The following is a 26,989-nucleotide window of genomic DNA, read 5'->3' as shown; positions in this document are numbered from 1 at the left end:
AGAGACGAGGAACTAATTGGTAGAAAGAAGTTACATATGTGAATTGGAAAAAAAAACACCTGAAAACAGCTCGAGTCAAATGGTTGAAAAAGTTGTGTTTAGAACAAATCGCAAAAATAACTTAACTAAATATGCCCTTCGAGCATAAATACGATTTAACAACTCAACCCACACGAGTAACAAATAAATTGTACAAAATTTCAAGCCTATGATCTCATCTCTACAAGTTCCAAAAATAAACGATCTAGTTGTATAAAATGGAACAACTTCACAAAAACAAGTTGTCCAAAGAAAACTTGTTCTAACATCCACCACGACATAAAGACAACTCGATTTAAACGAGTTGTGCCAGTCAATCATATTTTCAATGAACTTGTATTAAGCATAAGTCGTGTCAGCTTGAGAGCAAAGCTTTAAAAGTGATTTGTATCAAAATAAATCATTAAAGCAATGCATTAAAACGTGATTTGTACCAAAATAAATTACTAAAGTAAAATTGAAACAATTCGATATAAAATGAGTTGTAAAAAATTAAAAGGGTAAAAACAAAAACAATCCTTCAACCAAACAACTCATACAGAAATGAGTTGGAAAGGAAAGAAAGGATTGTAAACGTTTTGAAAAAAATCGAAACAATCCTCTAATTAATACAACTCGGGTGAAATGAGTTGTATCATACACAAGGATGACAACCTCGTAAAAACTAGAAAGGGAATATACAATCCCTTCACCTAAGGTGCCAATTTATACTCGACAAAGCGCAAAAATCACGAACCGGCTTTTTTAATGGTCGTTCGGATAAAGCGACGAGGTTCAAATTGGTGTCCAATGGTTATAATACGACTTGATGATTTAAAACAATTCAAGCTCATAAGTTGAATGAACTTGAGTAAAAATAACCATATGATCTAAGCAATTTGTATCAAAACAAATCGTGAAAAACAACTTGATATATAACGAGTTGTTCTTCAAAAAAGTGACTTGTATAAAAAACAAGTCATCTATCAAAAACTCAGTATAAAACGAGTTGAACAAATCATTAAAAGGCTTCATTCGATAATCCGATCCGCTTGATTGCTTGAGTCTGGCTTTATAAAACTCGACCTCGAGGAGGGGCACAATGGATAAAACAATGAAGTCTGATGGCTATAAAGGTGATATGATACTTTAAAAGGACTCAATAAACAAGTTGTAAAACAAGTCGTAAAATCCTAAAAACAACTTGAACTAAACGAGTTACATGAAATCATATTACAAAATAGGTACGTTTTAATTAAACGATTTGAAAAGAAACAAATCGTAAAACCTTAAAACTACTCGTATCGAACGAGCTAGACGAAGTTATACTAAAAAATAATTACGAGTTTTGAAATAAACGATTTGTATCAAAACAAGTCGTAAAAAATCAGAACTATAAGTTTTAGAAAGGTGATTTCTATTAAAACAAGTCATGCATCTTCAAAACAACTCGAACTGAATGAGTTGTACGAAATTATGACAAAAAATATTCTCTAGTTAAGCAAGATGTGCTAAAATCAGTCATACAGAGCCTACAAGCCTTAATAACTCGGAAAGAACGAGTTGTATAAAGCAATTCTAGAAAAAAGACTTGGCCAAAAACAAGTCATATAAAGAGAGCAAGTCGCACAGAACATAAAAACGACTTGTAATATCAGATTACAATATGACAAAGTAACAACTACACTACAACAAAATGATAGCGCACGGAAAAAGCGCACAACTAGTTACGGAATAACGTTACGAAAACATTACATCATTCAAATCATGTTGAGTCGACTGACCTCCTTGGCTTCAAACCTCAAAACTACTAAACAACTTCTCAACAACTCAACATTTCGACTTGGTCATCTAATTGCTCAAGTCTGACTTTGTAAAGCTCAACCTCGAGCAGGGGCACTGTTCATACCCTGTCCCAAAACACAAAAGGCGGGCTTAATAAGGATGAAAGACCCACCTAAGAGGGTGGCCTCTACCGCATACCTGACCTCTTCAAAGAGGCCGGACACGAAGGAAAGGGACAGCTTATGCTTATCTAAGTAAGTAACTGCCTCCTGAATCTCTCCAACTATCTCTATCTTCCTTAAAAGATAGATTCTAACAAACTCTCAAGATAAAAGAAACGGTTATCCACCAACAAAGGTGGAACTATTCAAAAAGGTAGTTATCTACTCTACTTAAGTATCGAAGTCTCTTGCAGGTACCACCTCCACCTCCTCACGAGAAACTCAGGCGACGGCACCTCGACACCAACAAGTCAGACGCTGCCACGCAAAGGGACCTGAACCTCACGTTCGAGCCCATATCAACGTTTCAGGTAATTCTCGAAACAATATATAATATATATTCATTTTTTAATGCATTGTTTTTTTTATGTTATATTGTTTGTGGGTTTTCTGAAAGATAATTTACAGAAAGTTTTGTTAGCATAAAAACGTATTTTACAACATAAATTGAAAAGGAAAAATAACCAAAAGCATTTATAATATTTTATTTCATATAATATAATTAGTCTAATAGTAATACATTAAAATTTATATTTAAATTTCAAAAGTTTGTTTTTTCATGTAAAACTCAAAACACTTTTTACTTCTAACAAATTTGTTTGAATCTTATAACTTACATGATTTTCTATTCCATCTTCAATCATTGAATAATACAATCAAGGAATTTAAAATTTTTAACTTATAACATGGTAATTTCATTTTGTTTAAAAATATCCTATAGAAAAATTATCTACAAATTAACTATTCATATAAAATAAATATTACAATACGAAATATATATATTAAAATAATACATTACATACATAGTAATTAATTTTCATGTGTGTAGAAAGTTCTTTATTAAAAAAAAATAAAAAAGAAAAAAATTCTGTTAAAAAAGCGCAGCATAATTTTGCTGATGTAGCTACTAACAGTGAAAACGCCTCCTTCCATTTTTGGTATTCACTGCTTCCACCTCTTTCATTTTCTCAGGTCTCTCTCTCTCTCTCTCTAACTTCTTTTTCCAATTTATTTTTCGTTGCTTTCACCAATCACCATTCTATGTCTTCTCCTTTATTCTTTGCTGTGTTGATTTCTATTCTCTATTCCATCATGATTGATTGCATATGGTTTTCTGTTCACATCAATATACTATGTTTTCACATTGTAGGTCTTAACATTCCTTGTTCTTAGCTTTATTATCTCCATTTTGTGTATTCCCCTTGATTACACATATATTCCTTTGTTTAGCATTGTGATTATGTAACATTTTGGGGGCACATTTTTTTTTAATGAACAGGTATTGGAAGAAAAATTTCTGGGCCAGCTGAAAGTTTGAATCTTTTAGGTTAGGACTTTAAATTTCCACCATAAATTTGACTTTAATTGTGGCAATTTTGAAGCTTGGATAGCATAAAAATGATGGCTACTTGTATGTCAACAAGTTTTGCACCTTGTAAGACCAGGAATTCAGCAATGGTGCTTAATGTTGTTGGGGGGAGAACATTGACAGAGAATTACCTTGGTAGGGTCTGTTTCATGAAAATGTATAACAAGAAGTATGAATTTTCGGGTGGCATTCGAAACTCGGGTCTAGTTCAAGTTAAGTGTTCAGCAAATTCCCATAGTGTTAGTCCATATCATAGTCAAGACCCTTTTCTAAATTTACATCCTGAGGTGTCAATGTTAAGAGGAGAAGGGAGCAATTTAGGGAGCAACCCGAGAAGGGACGATGGTTCGGGTAGGGATGTATCCAAGAATTTAGGAGTTACTCCTAATCCTAGTAATTACAGTGAAGCAAAGATCAAGGTTATTGGTGTTGGAGGTGGAGGATCAAATGCAGTGAATAGGATGATAGAGAGTTCAATGGGTGGTGTGGAGTTCTGGATTGTTAATACTGATATTCAAGCCATAAGAATGTCACCTGTCTTGCCTGAAAACCGTTTGCAAATCGGTCTGGAGCTTACACGAGGTCTTGGTGCCGGTGGTAACCCTGAGATGGGCATGAATGCTGCAAAAGAAAGCAAAGAATCAATAGAAGAAGCACTTTTTGGAGCTGACATGGTCTTTGTAACAGTAGGTTCAGCTACTTTTTCTTCAAGTTTATAGCTTCTATGGATTGAAATATGGTTTTGCATATGATTTTCCTTTTAATGATGGTTTCAATATTACAACATAAGACTAGTTCACATGCTCAATTTAGCATTCTGATTGTTGATAATTTACTTTCACTTGTATAAGGAACCAACAGTTCTTGATATTTGATGTCTTAAAATATGTATATTTTTTTCAAAATTTGGTTCTTTATTGGTATAATCTGCTAACCTTAAAATTACTTTTCACAGGCCGGAATGGGAGGGGGAACCGGCACAGGTGGAGCTCCAGTTATTGCTAGTATTGCAAAATCAATGGGTATACTGACTGTTGGTATTGTCACCACCCCTTTCTCATTTGAAGGACGAAAGCGAGCTATTCAAGCGCAAGAAGGAGTTACAGCCTTGAGAGACAATGTTGACACTCTTATAGTTATTCCAAATGACAAGCTACTAACAGCGGTTTCTGAATCCACCCCTGTAACTGAAGCATTCAATCTAGCTGATGATATTCTTCGACAAGGTGTTCGTGGCATATCTGATATTATAATGGTATGAAAACCTTAATGTTGGTTTACCGTTATCAGACAATACATTGTTTCTTTTTTAGTTCTTATTTTCGCTTATACTCATCAAAGTTGATGTAAATTAGTACAAAGGGAACATTATCACCTGAAGTATCCTGTGAAATTATCTGTTTTTGTAGCTTTAATCCCTGTTCAATACATATGTAGGTAGCATAAAAAGTTGATAATGGTAGTTTTCTGTATATTCATTATTGTTCTTTGATTTTGATGATTGATTGCAGATACCTGGTATGGTAAATGTAGATTTTGCCGATGTTCGAGCAATAATGGCCAATGCAGGTTCTTCACTGATGGGGATAGGAACTGCAACTGGTATGTATGGAAACTACATTTGCAGTCCCTAAATGATAATCTTCGATGTGACTCAAATAATCATTCGATGATATCCTAGGAGATCTTAGCTTGCTCTTTTGCTTATTTTATAAATTGTGTAACGTGTGTAAAGGATAAGTATGTCAACTTTATATTGTACTGTCCTTTGATTAAGGTTCTTTCTTGCTCTTGTTTTCAGTTCATAATAACAAGCACATTCTAATTTTTGAACTCTATATATTACTGAAAATTTTCTTGTGGATTCTTCTATGTTTAAGGGAAATCCAGGGCAAGGGATGCCGCATTAAACGCTATCCAATCACCTTTGCTAGATATTGGAATAGAGAGGGCTACTGGAATTGTATGGAACATAACTGGTGGAAGTGATCTTACCTTATTTGAGGTGGCTGCCTATAAAGATTTCTCGCTCTTACAGTTTCGTTTTTCCTAAATGTATTTGTAACAATCCACCTCTATCAGGTTACCATGTTTCGAATTTCAATTGTCTTGCATTTCCTTTAATTGATGCCCCTTGATTGTTCACAGGTAAATGCTGCAGCAGAGGTTATATATGACCTTGTCGACCCTACGGCGAATTTAATATTTGGAGCAGTTATAGATCCATCACTCAGTGGTCAAGTTAGTTTCTTAAACCATTAATATACAGTTTCTCACCTGGAAATGAATTATGCAACATTACCCTTTTTTTGTTTTCATCTTTTGTAGCTGTCGGAATTAGGACTTAAATGTAATTCAACCGGCCATTTTCTAAATTTGTTCAATTATTTGAAGTTTTGAACATATAGTATAATCAGCATGATGGATTTTGTCATTGGTTTCATATAGGTAAGCATAACACTAATTGCAACCGGATTCAAGCGTCAAGAGGACGGCGAGGGCAGGCCCCCACAGGTATGGTTCAATTCTGCTCGAATAATGATTCAGAGTCCTAATTTATCCTCTTAATGCTTAAAATGAGTAAAAATTCAAATATATACATTGTTTTCTAAAATCATCTTAAGGATAAAAATTCAAGGGTTTCTTTATTTAGAAGTTTGAAGGATAAGAGAGAAACTGAAGATAATGTGTTAAACATGTGTCTATTCGAGAATTTTTCTTAAACCTGTTATGCAAACTAGTAATTCTGGCATTTGTTCTACATACAGGCTGCTCAACTCGCACAGGGAGATACGACAGTTATCAATCGGCGATCTGCCTCGTTCTCCAGTGGAGGTTTTGTTGAGATCCCCGAATTCCTAAAGAAGAAAGGCCAGACACGCTATCCGAGGGCTTAACTGTGTTTTTCTCAGTTACTTCAATCTCTTGCTTCTCTTCAATTTTCACTGTAAGGATAAAAATAATGCTTTTCTAGGTCTTAAGTCCTTAAACACCATTAGTAGCATTATTTACTTAGTTTTGCAGCTTTGAAAATTCATCATGAATGCAAATTACTTTCCAGCAATGATGCTTTGCCTTGCCATATTTGATTTTTAGTTTATTAGCTTGAATTCTTGTACATATAATATTTCAGCAATGGTAAGATTTTGCAATATAGTTCTTTGGCTTTTCATGAATATTTGACTTGGTGTAGAAAAACATGATTATTGTGTATCAAGATAACTGTATTCTTAATTTTTCTTTAACCCTGTATTTAATGATATCATTTCAAACAAACTACCAACACAAAAATAGATAAGAATACTATGATTGTTGTTAATTGATTTCTTTGACTGTGTTTGGTAAGTGTCTCGGAATAGAAAATAATGAGATACATGAAAGAAACAGTCGTTTGGTTTGTATTTTCATTTTCTGTTTTTATTTTTAGTATTTTCAATTTTCAGAATTTTAAAAAAGAAAGAGCGAAAAAAGGAAGGGAAAATAGAAAATAAAATTTTTATTGTTTTCATTGTTTTTTCTCTTTCTTTTACAAAATTCTAAAAAAAAATATTAAAAATGGAAAAAGAAAATAAAAACATAGACTAAATGCATCCATATACATTCTTTTCAAAAGAGTTTGTGGCTTCCAAACTCAATGAATAATTTTTCATACAATAATAGCCATTGATGTTAGCAAGAAACTGAAGTTCCAACATGATGTCAGGTCAAAAATCATCTGAACATTGAATATATTTTTGAGGAGTGTTAGGGTCAGTAGATTTTGTAATTTGTAACCATTAATTAGTCATCAGTAGTGTGTTTAATAGTGTGAGATTACATCTAATGATAAAGAATTACTCATTTTTCTTTTGCTGATCAAGTGCTGGTTAAATTTTAATAAAAGTGCTGACCTCCTAAACTTTTTCTATATTATTTTTGCTCAAGACTATTTATGTGAGTCTACCACAAAATTTATGAAGTGTTCAAGAGTCACAAATTTATAAAAGAATCATGCAATTTTATTTAGTAGGGCCTTTAAGAAGACATAACCATGTGGAAGTTATAGTCACTCCAATTTTCATTGATAAAACTATCTTCATCTCCTTGTCATTCTCCACACTGTATAACATCTTTCATTTGATTTAACTCACAACCAAACCCTCTCTTTATTTATCATTTCTTTAAATGTTATAAATGAATTCTACTATTATTTTTTCTTTTTTTTTTAATTTATCTAATTTTCTACCAACATTAATAACATTGTTAGACTCGTGTAATCGAATTTATTTAGCGAGATAAGATTTTGTTATTGTTATTTTGTTCTTAAAATCTTACTTATATATGTTTTTCTTTCTTTTGTTAAGATTTAGTGACATTCAATTTGTAGTTTTTTTGGTGACTAAATAAGGAAAGAAACAAAGCAAAAACTATTTTAAATCCGAGCGGATGATTCGTTGGAGATCAACACCAGGCTCAGACCAAATAACATGATTAGAGTTACTCTTGGCACCATATTTAGCCATCCAATCCGCAGCTCTATTTGCTTCTCGGGACACCCATTCAACGTGAACAAGCCAAGGACGAGATAAAAGCTCCTGAATCTTGTGAACCAAATCTGTTACTTCAGATGGATACCCACTTGTAAGCTCATGCATGATGGGCAGAATGTCAAGGCAATCTGTTTCACATATAATATTCCTCAAACCGCAATCCCAAGCTAAAACCAGCCCCCTCCAAGCAGCAAATAATTCACATCTGATTATAGACCAAGGAGAAATGCTTCCAGAGCAGCCTGAGATCCAATCTCCCTTAGAGTCTCTAATAATACACCCAAATCCCGCTAAATTTGAATCCATATACAAGCTTGCATCACAATTAACTTTAAAACTATTGCCTACCGGTGATTCCCAACACAGGCAATTTCGGATAGTTATTAGAAATAATGGATAGTTTTTTTTTTCTTTGAAAAATTACTAACAATTTGTTAATAGCTGTCACCTTTCAGTCTGTTTTTTCTTCTCCCTTACTAGAAACATTAATAATAAAAAAAATCAATAATAGCAAATTTTAATAAATCAATTAAAAAAGACATGACATAATTATTAAATTTTAGAATAGACGTTTAACCGTCTAAGAAATGAGTAACAACAAACATGTTACTTCCTTAAAGACATTTCAATAATTATTAATTAAAAGAATAGTTTAATTCACCAAAAAAATTAAAATACTTTTTTTTTTTTACATATCTAAAAATAAAGTGTTTATTGAGACTTAAGTTTATTTTTTTGGTGACTAGACTTAAGTTTATTTGATAGTTCTCATAAAATTTGCACATAAAATTCCAAATAAAATGTAGTGGAATATAATTTGATATCTTTTCCAATTTTAGTTGAATAGAGTCCACCACTGAAAATGAAATCCTCCAACCTCATTGATTAAATTTTAAGGCAAGAATCATACCATCATATATCATTATCAAGATACACATTATATTATAACCAATCAACATCAACTTCAGAATCCACCAAGAATGGATCCAAGAATCCCTTACTCTCTTCCAAGTCTTCTAACACACAAAAAAATCTTTCCAAGTCTCCATTTTCTATTTTTCATACTTGCATTATATAACTTGTATCTAAGCCAGCCACACAATATATTATTATTATAAAAAAAATCAAAACTATATATTATTGTTATATTATTATTATTATTTGAACAACTGAAAATTTCTCCATACTTTACCAACTTAAAATAATCTAAATGACAATTAATTGAGAATTAATGAAGTAACATTTTACACTAACTACTTCATATTTATACATAAGTCATTAATTATTTATTGTCTAACTCAAAAACCGAAATTGTTCATATCTTAGATATTTATATGTAAAAATAATAATTAAAAATTATTAAAACCGCTTAACATAATATTTATTAATATTTTAATTATCATTTTTATATAAAAAGTCTTTATATGAGTAATTACTTTTTTCATAAAATCTCCTTTACTTACTATTATTTTTTTATTTTTCATAATATTTTCCAATTTAATAGATAAAATCTAATCTATTATTAATCGAAGTTCTATTTAAAAGTTTGTATTTACTACTGAATATTGCATGCAAAAAACAAAATTCAAAAGCTATACGTTTTTTAACCAAAAGAATAACCCCAACTTATTTTTTTCTGTTGAAATTTAAGTAAAGTCGACTTCACGTGAAATTGATACATAAGAGAGCCGTTGGATAATTTGACTGATTTGACTAAATTTAATTTGACTGATTTGACTACATTTTCATTCAACGGCTCTCACATATCAACTTTAAGGTGATGTCGAGTCTTCACTGTTTTCTCCACTTACTACTTATTAGAAGTGACACGTACCTTTTAAACCTACCATACAAAAAAGAAACTCTTGTGGTTGACGTGTAACTAAACTTCCCACCCATTCATTCATTGGCTCTGTTCCCTCACACATCACCATTTTCCAAATCCAAATCTCTCTACATAAAAAGAAGTTGAACAAGAAAAACACTCCACACAAAAACACCAAAACAACAACATATTGTTGATAAACAAATTAAACTTCGGTTCCTTGTTATTATCATTTGCTATATCTTTGCATGAAAGAGCAAGAATCTCCTTCAATGGATCAAGAAACCCCATCAACCACAAAGACCCATGTTTGTAACAACATGAAGATTCAACATGATGTGGCCATGGCAGAAGATCATAATAATGTAAGAGAGAAGCTAAAGAGGCATAAAATTTCAATGGCAGGAAGGGTATGGATCCCAGAAATATGGGGTCAAGAAGAGCTCTTGAAAGATTGGATCGATTGCACTTCATTTGAAGCTCCTTTGGTTCCAAGCAGAATCATGATGGCTAAAGCAGCTTTAGTTCAAGAGGGTAGAAGAACAAGTAGTGGTGGATTAACAATGCAAAACAGGTAACCAACTTGGGTTGGTCGAGTGTTCAGCTCACTCGTCCGCTTCAGCAAGTGTCGGGAGTTCGAACCCTGCCTTGTGCATGCAGCAACTTATTGGCCAACGGCAGATTCTTAAATGGAGCTCAGATCCGCGACAGATTAGTCCTTAACCTGCCGGATTGGAGAATACCGTTTGGGTAAACCAAAAAAAATGCAAAACAGGTGTTGAATTTTCGTATTATATATAAAAATATAAATGTATGTTGATGAATCCAAAGTTCGGTATATCATAAGTTATATGATTTTAGCTTTTGATGAATCTAAATGTCTGGTCCTTGTTTATTTTGGAGAGATTCTTTAATAGGAGTTTGATTTTGGTTGTTGTTTCCTAATTAAGAATAAACAAATTAAATAAAGCATGCTATGTTTGATTCATCTATAAATGATGAGATAAATTGTTATTAAAAATTAAAAAAAAAAACTTAAACAATTTAGCTAAAACAATTCAATAGATCATGAGTCAGTTTCGTGGCACATATTTATAAATGAGTGAATGTGGTAAAACTAATCAAAGAAAATAAAATACTTTTTGAATAAAAGATATTGTAAAAGGATATCACTTGTTTGAAAAAGATATTAATACTTTATATTTATAGAAATATAAAAAAATTGTAATTATTATTATATGTAGAAATAATTATAAAAAAATAATTTTGATTCTAAACTTTTTTTAGTTTGAATTTAAACTATACGCATCGTCTACGAATATGAGAGAAACATTTTCTAAATATTTCAAAATTACGAATATTTCAGTCGTTTTAGCTATTAATTTTAATTAATATAACTAAAATTATTAAAATATTAGTATTCTTAAACTATTAATTAGAAATTATTCCGACAAGATGAAGTCCATGAATGGAAGAAGTTGCTGGGAAATTTTGGTGCCGGAAGAGTACATATGAATCTTGGTATGGTGGACTAATGTAAACTTTAATATTTCAATGAGTCATGTATACCCATTGATATTAAATTTTGTTAGTCATTTTTATTCTTTCGTTTCATCTTGAATAATTTTTTTCGATAATAATGGCTGTCAAGTGTGTATTTGTCATGGTAATTATGTGCATTATAATATAATAATATTATTTTATTATTATATTTAAAATTTTATTTATAATATATTCAATTTGTTATATATTTTTTTATTCACGTATTATTATTTAGTGAATATTTTATAAATTAAAAATGAGATTTATTTATTGATATATTTTAATTAATTTATAATTTTGCTTCCAATTACAATAGGACCAAGACGAGTTCAACATCAACAAAAAGATTTGGTGTTTTCAAGTTGGATCTAAGTGGTTTATGACTTTGGGTAAGAGTAGTTTATGCTGCAGGGGTTGAAGGTGCACAAGATTTTGGTGGTGGCAATTGCATCTTTTTCGCCATGCAAATACATTCACCGCCACATAATTTTGGACCATTAAGCTTTTTTCGGTGCAAGATATATGGTTCTAACTCTAGAGTAATAAATTTAGTCGAAATTTACGTGCAGTTATTTTAACATAAAATTGATATTTAAGAATCGGTATGACAATTTAGTCAAATATATTAAAATTATTTTAACTTTTTACTAAATTAAAAATGCAACCAAAATTTGACTACTTTAAAATAAGTTGGAATTTATGAAAGTGTTTAAATTTTTATTATTTTTATTTTTATTGATCTATTTTTAGAATTTAATAAAAAATAAAAATAAACAATAAATACATAAATTAAAGACACTTTTAAGTTTTAATAATCACACGTTATTGTGATTAAGATGTAAATATTAAATCACAATTAGGCCATGTTTCTTTCTTTCTTAATTTATTTTGGGCTTCTAACATTTAACCCAAAATTTAAATGGGATAAACTACATCAGCCCAAACGAAGGAAATATTTTCTTTAGACAAAAATAAAAATCGTTTTCAAGCCCAAAAAAAAAACTTGTTTTCTGTTAAGCACGTGACATCAGGCTGAGGCATGTGATTCAGTGGCAAAAGTATTTGCCACTAAGGGTGCACATAGCCGGGTAAAGCCGGGTTTGATGTGAGCCAGATCCGACCTAAAATATACACTGAATCTATTTATTAGACCCGAACTCGACCATAGACCCGATGAAACTAATACACTTTTGGGCCACAATTATATTGGATGAAAATCGGGTGAAAATCGGGCTGTTAACATTACATTACGTTGATACCTTCTTGTAAGCTAGCATGTAAAAATATCCAAATTTCCAAGATTCCAACCATTATTTAACATGGTAAAATTCACTTAGAAAAATATAACAAGAACCAACATTTCTTCAATATTAAAGCATAACCACAATCAATAATAATATTGTCTAATAATACCAAATATTTAAATCAATACAAATAACACAATATTATGCATTAGTCTAAAGTCTTATGCATTCTAAACATAAAACATTAACTTATAGTCATATAATGACTAATAACACAAAATATTAAGATTTACAATACTTAAGTTCCACATAAGAATAGTCATGATCAATCACTAATAACATAAAATATTAATTGTGTATGATGACCGGGCCGACTTCGGGTGACTCGAGCTATGACCCGGACTCGACCCAAAATAATGACCGAGTCTATTTTTGAGATCCTTACCCGACTATAAACCCGATGAAATCACACCAAATTAGTCCCTAAAGTATTCGGGACCGGGCCGGACCGGGTCATGTGCACCCCTATTTGCCTCAAATCAAAGCCACACAAGTTCGAATTCTAGCAGTGGTTAGTAGCTAGGTTAACGTGTGTGAGTGGGTGTATGAGTATATAACCTAACCTAAAATTGGGGGTTGTCCAATTCATCAAAAAAAAAAAAAAGCTCGTGACATCATAAAAATACTCAAAAATAACATAAATATGTTGTTTTTATTTCTAAATAACATAAATACAAAAATTTTATAACTTATACAGAGAAAATTTTTATAATAAAGATAAATTAAAAAAAAACAAAAAGTATGAATAAAAATCTATAAAACACGGATTCACTCATGGTGCCGGCGTATTCGTGTCGGACGCGAATCCAATACCGACACGCGGTGGATACGTCAAACGAGTGAGTTACGCGAATTCGAACGAGTCCGATCCGATTCAAATGTTCATGAGACAAATCTTTCTGCTCTGCTGCAAATCTGCAATAAATTAAAATAAAAACAAATCAAAATTTAAATTTAAAAATAAAATAATTAATAAATCAAAACCTAAATCTACTTGCCGTTTGTTTTTGGTAGCTTACTTACTCACTAGTTTAGCCGTTCTTGGTTCTCTGCGTTATATTGAAGAAGAAGACGAAGAAGAAGAATAGAAAATACAGAGGATTATGGACTTGAAGCCTTGGTATTTGCGGATGACGGATTTGGAGGAGAAAAAATTGATACATTTTTTGGTAGTAAGATGAAAATAATAGATTAAAGTTTTTTATTTTTTTAATAATTGCATAATTTTAAAACTTTTTTATGCTATATTTACTCTTATATTTATAATATGATATTTTATTAATTTAATATATTATTTAAATTTTAATTCACAACGTAACTTAAACGTGTCGTATCCAATTTTTTACGAAAAGAACATGTCAGCTTATCCTTGTAGTGTCATGTTCGTATCTCGTGTCGTATAGGTGGTTCGTAGATAAAAATATAGAAATTTTGTTTTGGAAGACAAAATTATATACTAGTTTCATCAAAGAGATTAAAAAATAAATAAATAAATAAAATTGAGTTTGCTATTTGAGTTTCTGAGACAGCGTTTCCTTAATTCCTTTTGGTTCCTTCTCCGCCGCAATCATCGTTGAGAATGCGGAGTCTTCCTGCAACTCTAACTCGTTCCTTCCATCCACTCTCCATTAACAGAAACTCATCACTCTTCTTTTTCAGCTCCACCAATCACCTCCGTTTTCTTCAACCCTCACGCTCCGCTACTGCAACATTTTCAAATTCTATTCAATGTGCCGTTCGATTCCGACCCTGCATCGACATACACAAGGTTCGCCACCCCTTTTACTTTCTCATGTTTTTTCCCCTTTTATATTGTTAAAAATTATTTTTTTTTAAGGAAAAGTTGTTATTTTACGTTATTGAAATTTTCAGTGAAGGTTGTTTTTTTTCTTGTGTTTTAGTGTTTGTGTTGTATTGATTGAAAATTTGTGGCATTAACCGTATTTGGTAACTTGTGAAATGATCAAGGAGCTTTTTTTTTTCTTCTAAATTTTAGAAGAAAATAAATTATGTGATTGTGATTCTGGAGAATGCTGTGTATGCTGGGATTTTATATGAATGAGGTGAACCCTTTTATCACTGTAATGAAATTTGAATGAAGGTTGCTATGACTTTTGGTTATAGTGATCGACAATTTGTGTCAATCATAATGTTCAGTAGTTTCTTTTTGTATAATTTGTTTTCCAAATGTGATGATGCATTCTAGGAGTTCAATTGATGTGATCTTTTATGCTTATGGCAGGGGAAAGTGAAACAAATTGTTGGTTCAACCCTTCAGGATTTGAAGGGAGATGGGTCGAATCCGGTGACAAATTTCGAATCTGATAAGTCAGCAGCTGAGTATGCTATTCTTTACAAACAAGATGGGCTTACCGGAGGCCATGCGATCATGCTCGGCGCGGATCCTTTGAGCAAAGCTGCTGCACTTGAAGCATTGCATGCTTATCCTGGTATGGTTTTCTAAATGCTGCCACTGATTAGTGGCATTTGTGTTTTCTAAAGGAACATATTTACTAAAATGTTGTGTTCTTAATTGTTATTGAGAATGATGTTGTTGAAAGTTGAAACATGAGTCTTAGCAATATACAAGTTATGTTAGCATTTTATTTGTCCTTTATGGTTGATGATATGTTTAAAACTTACACAGATTTTTCCTCTGCTGAACTTAAATGTGGAGGACTGGTAAAATTTAGGCGGTTTGCAAGTTGGAGGGGGAATAAATTCGGACAATTGTTTGAGTTACATCGAGGAAGGAGCAAGCCACGTCATTGTCACATCCGTAAGTTCTTCTTTGAGTTTTTCCACCTTTTAATTGCCATTAACTTTCATCCATTGAGAAAGCATTTGTATTAACTCTCTCAACCAATTATGTTATTCAAGAATGCCACTTATGTGTTATTTTTCAATGGAAATAATTTAGCCATGTTGTGTTTAATTGATTTCTCTCTTTATAGTATGTGTTCAACAATGGTCAAATGGATCTCAAAAGACTAAAAGATCTTGTTAGAATTGTTGGAAAAGAGAGACTTGTGTTGGATCTCAGTTGCAGAAAAAAGGTACAAATGGTTATCTTTCTATTTCAACGAAAATTGTTCTTGAAGAGGAATACATTAAGTTCTTCAAGTAGTTCACTTCAAGTTTCAAATGTTCAAGTAGCTGGATTCTTTTTTTTTTTTTTAATTTTCTTCTACGCTTTCTTTGTTCAGGAAGGTAAATATGCAATTGTCACGGATAGGTGGCAGAAGTTCAGTGATGTGTCACTTGATGCTGAAGTAATGCAATTTCTTGCCAACTTTGCTGATGAGTTTCTAGTTCATGGTGTTGATGTTGAAGGGAAAAAGTAAGTTACGATTGTCCAATTCAATATTGTAAACTCCAACTTAAAGGGTCAGCATTTATATGCAAATGAGATAAACAGAACTCCGTGTCGCGAATCGAAATACATCTGATAATATATGATTCTCATTGCAGGCTGGGAATTGATGAAGAGCTAGTGGCTTTGCTTGGCAAGCATTCACCGGTTCGTAACTTTCTTAAGCTGCCTTGACTTTATCTTTGCCTATTAAAGTCTTAGCTAATTAGCTTGCATTAAGGTTTTTCAGTTGTCTGAATTATAACCATAAGTAAAGGAATTGTATGTGCTAGTGTATGCATGCGCTTTTTTATCTTAAATTCTGACAAATGTTTACAATTTTATGTCTTAATTCTTAAATCAGTTTAAACTTCATTTAAGTGTCCATAGTGCTGATGCATTTTGATTATGCCAGATTCCTGTTACATATGCTGGGGGTGTGATTGTAATGGACGATTTAGAGAGGATAAAGACGGCGGGGATGGAGCGCGTGGACGTCACCGTGGGAAGTGCATTGGACATTTTTGGGGGAAACATGGCTTATAAAGATGTTGTAGCTTGGCATACCCAGCAACAAGCCTCTATAGTTTAATTACATAATGATTTGAGACTTGTTTTAAGTAGGGTCTGGTGAACTTTGAACTTTTGAATTTGTTTCTCTCGTGTTTGTAACATTCCATTTGGTGATGTTTTTTTCAGTGTTTTTTTCCCTCATGATTGTAGCATTTGCCTCATTAGACATTAGTTACTTAGATTCCCTTGTATGATCATAATTTGCCACTATAGTTATTTGCATTTTGATGATGTACATGTAAAACAATGCATGTAGAAGTTCATTTACTCTATAGTAGTATATTATCAAAGGAAGACTAGATAGAAGACGACCTAAAAGGACTTTGTATGAGGTTGTTGAATGAGATTTATACTATACATATATGATAGAGCGAAATGACATTGTTGTACTTAAATGGTAAACTGATGAAATAATTCAGAGCTTGTGTTCAACCTTCGTTAATTTTAGAGTCTCTTTCAATGATCCTTGGATTTCATGTAAGGAATTCTCGAATCTATCCATGAACGTGTTAGTCACGTTGAATTGACTTGTAACGTCAATGTGTTCACGTTGCAACACTGCAATCTCCTATGGCTATCCTTCTCAATGAAAGCACCGAATGTTAGCTCAAGTATGTATGAATTTATTAATAGATAAGTATGAGCATGAAGAAGATGAAATCTGAAATTACAATCAATAATGCAGGAATTATAAATTTCTCTAACTAACGGCAAAAGGCTACACTCTCCAATTTATCTTTCTCAGTAACTTACTTGACAAAACTAATTATTTCCTTTGACACACTTTATCCTAGGGGTGTTTAAGATCCAATCTGACTCGAAATTTGGGCCAGACCCAAGTCATATTTTGTTAGATTTAGACTTGTTATTTTTATTTGGTATTACTTTTGAGTCAAATTTGGGTTACGTTTTGAGTTATCTAACTCAGTCTAAAATTATTTTTTATAATAACAATATATATTTTAGAGTAAAAGTATTAATATCATATCATACTTTTATAATTTAGTTAATATTTTTTATATTATATGATATTGCTTTTGAATTAAAATAATTTATTTTGATATAAATATAATATAATATTTATTAAATTTATTTTTAAAAAATAAAGTTTTATTACTTTAATATATAAAATAGATAAATTTATATATACTAATTTTATATCGATTCAGTTTAACTCTATTTATTTCGGATTATTTCGATTTTAATAAAAATAGACCTATTGAGCTTTTACAGTCGGATCCGAAATCTAATTAAGCCCGACCCCGCCCATAAACACCCCCTTCTTTTGGGCTCATTCTCATATGATCCACTTCCAGTATCAACGACAGACTTTTAAATTGAGCACAAATTCACGACTGATTAATCTTTGACATGCCGGGTAGTGAAAAACCAGAAAAAAAAAAAGAAAAAAAAAAACAATTTCCTCATTGCTAGGGTTTGTCCCCTTTTCTGGCTGAGATGGAAGGGATGGTGGGGGAGAAGAATCAACGATACCTTATGGTGCGAATGCGTAGAAGGATCTGCGGCATCGACCCCATGAAACTGATAACACCCGAGAAGGACGGGGAGGAGGCTATGGATTGGAAAAATCTACCTCCGTTTCCCTTTGATTTCAGCGTGGATCTTCCATTGGGCCGCATGTTCGCTTTGGAGTTGGATTCCAAGATTCATCTCGTTGGAGGTGTCAAATATTTGTCCGAAGCAGCTGCTTCTTATGATGGTGCTTCCGAGCCTTTCAAAAAAGTCTACGAACTAGACCTTGACAAGAAGGAGGTGAAGGAGTCGAATTCAATCTATGATTTTCCAGGGTTTATTAATACCAGATACTATATTCTTCACAAAATCAGAAGTGATTATTATTTGATAAAGATGTGTGGTATCGACCGTCTCATACCCGGGTCTGCTCCTCATAATTTTTGGGTTCTACGCTCTGGGACTAGGGTTTGGAAAGACTTACCTGATGCTCCTGGTCATCCTAACATACACTCAGATTCCATAATTGATCACAGTTCATGGTTCGACTTCTATGGTAAGTTATACCTCCGAATCTGCTTCGAAGATGGAAGCGTTTTCGTCTACTCTTATGACACCCATAACTCACATTGGACAACCAGTGAGGGTGACAATAGTTTTACGCGTTCTTTTTGTGTCCCACTGTATGGCCAGCGTCGGTTCTTTCTTCCAAGAGTGCGTATTCCAGGTATCAGCTAATTTCCTGCATCTTCATGTTGTTTACTCCTGAGTATTGTTATTCGTACTGGTATTGATATTGTTACAGATTTGTTTGATCCTGGTAAATACCTGGCACTTTCATGCGAATGCATTGGAGAAAAATACTTGATGTGTGCTTTCCAGGTGGATGAATTTGGTGTCCTTATCTTCCAAAGGCTTGAAGGCTGCTTAGATAGAATGCCGTCCTTGTATTATGAGGAATCGCCTGTGCTTGTTGATCTTGATGGCAAAGGCACGTTTGTTGTTATGGCACCTGGCTTTGCAAACGAACAAACAGAGGACCCAGTCCTCTGCGTGTTGGTTCTTCAGGTGGCAATGAAGTTTGTCAACTATCCCTCTCGGGTCTTCCGTAGGTCTGTGAGGTCCCCATTGGAGTGTGAGTTCTTAGATTGGAAGGTCCTTAGCATGCACATTTACAGCATGAAGCTGGGCATCAATGAGTTGCCTGCTTTCTTTGTTTTCCCTGACATCCAGTGGGAAGAAGAGAATGCCCAGGAGGTCGCGAGGTGGGGAAAAAAGAAATGTAGGCGAATTTGAATTTCGAACATGCTTGCTTCAAAAAGGTAATGCTCGCCTCTGTTTTGTCATCGTTTTCTTAAAGCTGCTTTATTATTTATTGTTATCCCATATTGATTGGTTGGCTGTGAATGCTTTTGTGCTTGACCATTTTGTACTGTAATTCTGTTTGGCCAATACACATTAACACACATAATCGGCTGCTGTGAATAAGTTTGCCAATGCATGCCAATCTTGTTTCAATTCATGAGTTGATGAAGGTTCTTCCTGGTGATTTGATTGTTAGTTTGGAATATATGGAATATCATCTTTGATATTTTTTATTGTGATAGTTCCCACTCAAAGCTTGCTGTTCACATGAGGTCATACCATCGTGTCGCCGTTTGAATTTGTTGAACTTGCAGCATCAAGCACTGAAATCTCCATTATTAAACCCAGTAGGATGTGTAACAAACCGTGACAAGGACAACTATGCTAGTTTTCTTGAAATCTCTAGTCTTGCTTAGATAGTTCTGATGTCAACAAAGTAGGGACTCTTTGATTACTCCTATGTTTCAAACTTCTGCCTTGTTCCGATCCAGTGGGAAGGAGCAGCATTTGTTGTGTATATCTCTCTATAATTCCTTTTATTATTAGCGATTTTCTATTCCTTTTCCCCGCAAAGCATATATATCAGTATTTTCTTAATATTTATTTTGCTAATTTTTGGGTAACGAGTTGCTTATATTTTGGATTTTCTGTTATTTTAATTCTAAATCATTGTATTATATTGTTGTACCCAATTTGCCAGTTTGACTTGTGTTTTCTTATTTAGTATCTCTTTTATTCTCAAACTTTTTTTAAGATGTTTTCCCCTTTAAAATTCATTATTCTTATTTGGAATGTGATATCATAATAGTCATTCCTTTTTTTTTTGGAGGGTTTAAAATATGTAGCACATCAAAAGGCAAAACCTGTTCAAACTGGTTTAGAATCCTATCCACCGTGATAATCTCCCCCTTCCCTTCCTTCCCCCCCCCCCCCCCCCCCTTTTTTTTTTCTGGATAAAAGAAGAATTGTTGGAAAAGAGATACTTGTGTTGGATCTCAGTTGCAGAAAAAAGGTACAAATGGTTATCTTTCTATTTCAAGGAAAATTGTTCTAGAATAGGAATACATTAACTTTTTCAAGTAGTTGGCTTCATGTTTTAAATGTTGAAGTAGCTGGATTCTTTTTTGTTTTTTAAATTTTGCTTCTACGATCTCTTTGTTCAGGAAGGTAAATATGCTGTTGTCACTGATAGGTGGCAGAAGTTCAGTGATGTGTCACTTGATGCTGAAGTAATGCAATTTCTTGCCAACTTTGCTGATGAATTTCTAGTTCATGGTGTTGATGTTGAAGGGAAAAAGTAAGTTACGATTGTCCGATTCAATATTGTAAACTCCAACTTACAGGGCCAGCATTTTATATGCAAATGAGATAAACAGAACTCCATGTCACACATTGAAATACAGCTGATAATATATGATTCTCATTGCAGGCTGGGAATTGATGAAGAGCTAGTGGCTTTGCTTGGCAAACATTCACCGGTTGGTAACTTTCTTAAGCTGCCTTGACTTTATCTTTGCCTATTGAAGTCTTAGCTTGCATTAAGGTTTTTCAGTCGTCTGAATTATAACCATAAATAAAGGATTTGTGTGTGCTAGCGTGTGCGTGCGCGTTTTTATCTTAATTTCTGACAAACATATAACAATTTTATGTCTTAATTCTTAAATCAGATTTCCATAATCAGATTCCTGTTACATATGCTGGGGGTGTGACTGTAATGGACTATTTAGAGAGGATAAAGATGGCGGGGATGGAGCGCGTGGATGTCACCGTGGGAAGTGCATTGGACATTTTTGGGGGAAACATGGTTTATAGATGTTGTAGCTTGGCATACCCAGCAACAAGCCTCCATAGTTTAATTACATTATGATTTGAGACTTGTTTTAAGTTGTAGGGTCTGGTGAACTTGGACTTTTTGAAATTGTTTCTCTCGTGTTTGTAACCTTCTATTTGGTGATGTTTTATAACTCTTTTTTTTCAATGTTTTTTCTCATGATTGTAGCATTTGCCTCATGAGACATTAGTTACTTAGATTCCCTTATATGATCATAATTTCCCACAATAGTTATTTGCATTTTGATGATGTATTGAATGAGATTTACGCATATATGATGGAGTGTAATAACATTATTGTATTTAAATGGTAAACTGATGATATAATTATAGTGATCGACAATTTGTGTCAATCATAATGTTCAGTAGTTTCTTTTTGTATAATTTATTTTCCAAATGTGATGATGCATTCTAGGAGTTCAATTGATGTGATCTTTTATGCTTATGGCAGGGGAAAGTGAAACAAATTGTTGGTTCAACCCTTCAGGATTTGAAGGGAGATGGGTCGAATCCGGTGACAAATTTGGAATCTTATAAGTCAGCAGCTGAGTATGCTATTCTTTACAAACAAGATGGGCTTACCGGTGGCCATGCGATCATTCTTGGTGCAGATCCTTTGAGCAAAGCTGCTGCACTTGAAGCATTGCATGCTTATCCTGGTATGGTTTTCTAAATGCTGCCACTGATTAGTGGCATTTAGTTTTCTAAAGGAACATATTTACTAAAATGTTGTGTTCTTAATTGTTATTGAGAATGATGTTGTTGAAAGTTGAAACATGAGTCTTAGCAATATATAAGTTATGTTAGCATTTTCTTTGTCCTTTATGGTTGATGATATGTTTAAAACTTACACAGATTTTTCCTCTGCTGAACTTAAATGTGGAGGACTGGTAAAATTTAGGCGGTTTGCAAGTTGGAGGGGGAATAAATTCGGACAATTGTTTGAGTTACATCGAGGAAGGAGCAAGCCACGTCATTGTCACATCCGTAAGTTCCTCTTTGAGTTTTTCCACCTTTTAATTGCCATTAACTTTCATCCATTGAGAAAGCATTTGTATTAACTCTCTCAACCAATTATGTTATTCAAGAATGCCACTTATGTGTTATTTTTCAATGGAAATAATTTAGCCATGTTGTGTTTAATTGATTTCTCTCTTTATAGTATGTGTTCAACAATGGTCAAATGGATCTCAAAAGACTAAAAGATCTTGTTAGAATTGTTGGAAAAGAGAGACTTGTGTTGGATCTCAGTTGCAGAAAAAAGGTACAAATGGTTATCTTTCTATTTCAACGAAAATTGTTCTTGAAGAGGAATACATTAAGTTCTTCAAGTAGTTCGTTCGCTTCAAGTTTCAAATGTTCAAGTAGCTGGATTCTTTTTTTTTTTTTTTAATTTTCTTCTACGTTTTCTTTGTTCAGGAAGGTAAATATGCAATTGTCACTGATAGGTGGCAGAAGTTCAGTGATGTGTCACTTGATGCTGAAGTAATGCAATTTCTTGCCAACTTTGCTGATGAATTTCTAGTTCACGGTGTTGATGTTGAAGGGAAAAAGTAAGTTACGATTGTCCGATTCAATATTGTAAACTCCAACTTAAAGGGTCAGCATTTTATATGCAAATGAGATAAACAGAACTCCGTTTCACGGATCGAAATACAGCTGATAATATATGATTCTGATTGCAGGCTGGGAATTGATGAAGAGCTAGTGGCTTTGCTTGGCAAGCATTCACCGGTTCGTAACTTTCTTAAGCTTCCTTGACTTTATCTTTGCCTATTAAAGTCTTAGCTAATTAGCTTGCATTAAGGTTTTTCTGTTGTCTGAATTATAGCCATAAGTAAAGGAATTGTGTGTGCTAGCGTATGCATGCGCGTTTTTATCTTTAAATTCTGACAAATGTTTACAATTTTATGTCTTAAATCTTAAATCAGTTTAAACTTCTTTTAAGTGTCCATAGTGCTGATGCATTTTGATTATGCTAGATTCCTGTTACATATGCTGGGGGTGTGACTGTAATGGACGATTTAGAGAGGATAAAGACGGCGGGGATGGAGCGCGTGGACGTCACCGTGGGAAGTGCATTGGACATTTTTGGGGGAAACATGGCTTATAAAGATGTTGTAGCTTGGCATACCCAGCAACAAGCCTCCATAGTTTAATTACATAATGATTTGAGACTTGTTTTAAGTAGGGTCTGGTGAACTTTGAACTTTTGAATTTGTTTCTCTCGTGTTTGTAACATTCCATTTGGTGATGTTTTTTTCAGTGTTTTTTTCCCTCATGATTGTAGCATTTGCCTCATTAGACATTAGTTACTTAGATTCCCTTGTATGATCATAATTTGCCACTATAGTTATTTGCATTTTGATGATGTACATGTAAAACAATGCATGTAGAAGTTCATTTACTCTATAGTAGTATATTATCAAAGGAAGACTAGATAGAAGACGACCTAAAAGGACTTTGTACGAGGTTGTTGAATGAGATTTATACTATACATATATGATAGAGCGAAATGACATTGTTGTACTTAAATGGTAAACTGATGAAATAATTGAGAGCTTGTGTTCAACCTTCGTTAATTTAAGAGTCTCTTTCAGTGATCCTTGAATTTCACGTAAAGAATTCTCGAATCTATCCATGATCTCGTAACGTCAACGTGTTCATGTTGCAATACTGCAGTCTCAGCTTATCAATTAAGTTCATTGGATATGGCCATCCCTCTCAATGAAAGCACCGAATGTTAGCTCAAGAATGTATGAATTTATTAATAGATAAGTATGAGCATGAAGAAGATGAAATTTGGAATTACAATCAACAAAGCAGGAAATTATAAATTTCTCTAACTAACTGCAAAATGTTATAAAATAACTAAATAAATAAGAAAGAAGTAACAACTAAAATATAGAAATATAATTAGATAACTCAAGTAGTAATATTTACTAGAATTACTATCTCAATATAATAGAGATGATTAATATATTTACTAATATTATATATAAAAAGTAAGAGAGAGGAGTACTTAAAATACTTGTAAGGAGAGAGAATATAAAAGAGAGAGAACGTTGTTATTATTGATTGTATTTTTCTTAGAAGCAAAGGCCTCTATTTATACATAAATGGGGGGATATAATTTCAACGTTCATTTAATATTATTCCTTCTTGAGAAAGTAAGTTTCATATGGAAATGGGCATCCACGTCTCATTCTTATCACAACACTCCCCTTTGGATGCCCATTTAGGATTATTGCCTCATTAAAACCTTACTAAAGGAAAACCTTGTGGGAAAAACTTTAGTGAAGGAAAAAGAGTACAATATCCTTTGTGATGGAGACTGCCTCATTAAAACCCTTGTCAAGAAAAACCCGATGGGAAAAAAAACCTGACCAAGGGAAAAAGAGTACAGTCTCCCCCTCTTGTCGACATCATTTAATGTCTCGAAATTGGCGCATCCCAATCTCATGTACCAATCTTTCAAAGGAGGATTTTGGGAGTGACTTTGTAAATAAATCTGCCAGATTGTCACTTGAGCGGATCTGTTGGACATCAATTGTCCCTTGATTTTGAAGATCATGAGTGAAGAAGAATTTGGAAGAAATATGATTTGTTCTATCACCTTTGATATATCCGCCTTTAAGTTGAGCAATACATGATGTATTATCTTCAAACAGGACAGTTGGAGCTATCTTATGGTCAATCAGTCCACATGATGATAGGATATATTGGATCACACTCCTCAACCAAAAACACTCGCGACTAGTTTCATGTTTCGCTAGTATTTCAGCATGATTAGAGGATGTTGCTGCAATCGTCTGTTTTGTGGACCTCCATGATATAGCTGTACCACCATATGTGAATAGGTATCCTATTTGAGATCTCCCTTTATGTGGATCAGACAAATATCCAGCATCTGCATAGCCAACTAATTGTGACTTGGATTCATAGGGATAAAACAATCCCATATCAACCGTCCCATGAAGATATCGAAAGATTTGTTTGATTCCACTTCAATGTCTTCTGGTTGGAGAGGAACTATATCTTGCTAGTAAATTCACAGCAAATGATATATCGGGTCGCGTATTATTAGCAAGATACATTAGCGCTCCAATGGCACTAAGATATAGTACTTCAAGACCAAGGATATCTTCATTTTCTTCTTTAGGACGGAATTAATCCTTTTTCACATCCAAAGATCTTACGATCATTGGAGTACTTAATGGATGTGACTTATCCATATAAAATCTCTTCAAGATCTTCTCTGTGTATGTCGCTTGATGAATAAAGATCCCATTTTTTATATGCTCGATCTGCAGGCCGAGACAAAATTTAGTTCTTCCAAGATCTTTCATCTCAAACTCTTCTTTTAGAGTTTTTATAATTGTTGGAATCTCTTCAGGAGTTCCAATAATATTTAAATCATCAACGTACACAGCAATTATAATGAACCCAGATGCAGATTTCTTTATGAAAACGCATGGACAGATATCATCATTCTTGAATCCATTTTTGGCCAGATACTCAGTAAAACGATTATACCACATTCGTCCAGATTGCTTCAAACCATATAAGGATCTTTACAATTTGACTGAGTATAACCCTTGCGAATATTCATTGGATGATTTAGATATCTTTAGTCCTTCAGGGACTTTCATATAGATATCCCGATCTAAAGAGCCATATAAATAGGTTGTTACCACATCCATTAAATACATATACAATTTATGATATGCAGATAAACTGGCCAAATAACGCAATATTATCGCATCCACTATAGGGGAATACGTTTCTTCATAATCTATACCAGGCCTTTGTGAAAAACCTTGTGCCACAAGTCGGACTTTGTAGCGCACAACTTCATTTTCTCATTTCGTTTTCTCACAAATACTCATCGGTATCCAACAGGTTTTACATCTTCAGGTGTACGGACTACAGGTCCAAAGACTTCACGTTTTGCAAGTGAATCTAATTCAGCCTTCATGGCTTCTTTTCATTTTGGCCAATCATTCCTTTGTCGACATTTTTCGACTGATCTTGGCTCAAGATCCTTACTTTCATGCATGATATTTAATGCCACATTATATGCAAATATTTCATTGACAATTGTCTTATTTCGGTCCCATTTCTCTCCTGTTAAGACATAATTTATTGAGATCTCGTCATTTTCACAATTTTCAGGTACCTGAACGTCTTCTGGCGTTAAAACTATACCAGAATTTTCGACAACTGCAGGTGTCTCTACTATGTCTTTTTCAACAGGAATATTATTTACCTCTTTTCTCTTTCGAGGATTTTTATCTTTGGAACCGACAGGCCTGCCACGCTTCTGGCATGTATTTGCTTCAGTGGCTATTTGTCCTACTGGGACATCAATTCGAATTGGGGCATTTTCCACCCTGCCACGCTTCTAGCATGAATTTGCTTCAGTGGCTACTTGTCATACTGGGACATCAATTCGAATTGGGGCATTTTTTGCTGGTATATAAGATTTGGTTATCCTCTTTGTATCGGAAAATGCACCAGGCAATTCATTTGCTATTCTTTGCAATTGTATAATCTTTTGAACTTCTAGTTCACATTGCCCTGATCGAGGATCTAAATGCATCAACGAGGATGCATTCCAATTAAGTTCCTTTTCAGGAAGCTTATTCTCTCCCCTTAATATTGGAAATTTTGATTCATCAAAATGACAATCTGCAAACCAGGTTTTAAATACATCTCCCGTTTGTATATCAGGATACCTCACTAGAGAGGGAGAATCATATCCAACATATATCCCCAATTTTTTTTGGGGTTCCATTTTGGT

At 33.4% G+C, this 26,989-nt stretch overlaps 4 protein-coding genes across 10 annotated transcripts; all 4 read left to right on the top strand.

The window, feature by feature from the left end:
* The first annotated feature begins 2,829 nt into the window (after positions 1-2,829).
* LOC107626395 (cell division protein FtsZ homolog 2-1, chloroplastic) lies at positions 2,830-6,549 on the top strand. The gene is made up of 8 exons (XM_016329268.3): positions 2,830-2,996; positions 3,304-4,079; positions 4,349-4,648; positions 4,905-4,995; positions 5,274-5,398; positions 5,542-5,634; positions 5,842-5,907; positions 6,162-6,549. The coding sequence occupies exons 2-8, from the start codon at positions 3,423-3,425 to the stop codon at positions 6,288-6,290; spliced, it is 1,461 nt and encodes a 486-aa protein (XP_016184754.1). The 5' UTR covers positions 2,830-2,996; positions 3,304-3,422; the 3' UTR covers positions 6,291-6,549.
* A 3,446-nt stretch (positions 6,550-9,995) lies between these two features.
* LOC107626393 (protein BIC1) lies at positions 9,996-10,325 on the top strand. The gene has a single exon (XM_016329267.3). The coding sequence runs from the start codon at positions 9,996-9,998 to the stop codon at positions 10,323-10,325; it is 330 nt and encodes a 109-aa protein (XP_016184753.2).
* Positions 10,326-14,101: 3,776 nt separating this feature from the next.
* LOC148575497 (1-(5-phosphoribosyl)-5-[(5-phosphoribosylamino)methylideneamino] imidazole-4-carboxamide isomerase HISN3, chloroplastic-like) lies at positions 14,102-16,889 on the top strand. The gene is made up of 7 exons (XM_016329264.3): positions 14,102-14,361; positions 14,836-15,043; positions 15,287-15,372; positions 15,548-15,649; positions 15,800-15,933; positions 16,065-16,113; positions 16,361-16,889. Exons 1-7 carry the CDS (start codon positions 14,173-14,175, stop codon positions 16,535-16,537), a joined length of 945 nt encoding a protein of 314 aa, XP_016184750.1. The 5' UTR covers positions 14,102-14,172; the 3' UTR covers positions 16,538-16,889.
* Positions 16,890-17,847: 958 nt separating this feature from the next.
* On the top strand, positions 17,848-23,644 carry LOC107626391 (1-(5-phosphoribosyl)-5-[(5-phosphoribosylamino)methylideneamino] imidazole-4-carboxamide isomerase HISN3, chloroplastic). Of its 7 annotated transcripts, none has more exons than XM_088504302.1 (9): positions 19,147-19,313; positions 20,549-20,653; positions 20,786-20,834; positions 21,638-21,845; positions 22,088-22,173; positions 22,349-22,450; positions 22,606-22,739; positions 22,872-22,920; positions 23,169-23,644. In XM_088504302.1, the coding sequence occupies exons 1-9, from the start codon at positions 19,297-19,299 to the stop codon at positions 23,343-23,345; spliced, it is 927 nt and encodes a 308-aa protein (XP_088360428.1). In that variant the 5' UTR covers positions 19,147-19,296; the 3' UTR covers positions 23,346-23,644. The 7 variants fall into 7 exon arrangements, 4 of the variants coding, with proteins under 4 accessions (XP_088360427.1, XP_088360430.1, XP_088360428.1 ...); XM_088504303.1 differs by having other exon boundaries at positions 19,174-19,313; positions 20,520-20,653; XR_015905031.1 differs by lacking the exons at positions 22,088-22,173; positions 22,349-22,450; positions 22,606-22,739; positions 22,872-22,920; positions 23,169-23,644 and adding exons at positions 17,850-18,718; positions 21,024-21,243 and having other exon boundaries at positions 18,797-19,313; positions 20,520-20,653; positions 21,638-21,773.
* The last annotated feature ends 3,345 nt before the right edge of the window (positions 23,645-26,989 follow it).

This window comes from Arachis ipaensis, chromosome B2 (genome assembly GCF_059453495.1).
Source record: "Arachis ipaensis isolate K30076 ecotype BB chromosome B2, ASM5945349v1, whole genome shotgun sequence".
NCBI classification, from domain to species: domain Eukaryota; kingdom Viridiplantae; phylum Streptophyta; class Magnoliopsida; order Fabales; family Fabaceae; genus Arachis; species Arachis ipaensis.
Note: the sequence above shows the minus strand (reverse complement) of the source record. Positions and strands in the feature narration are given on the sequence as shown.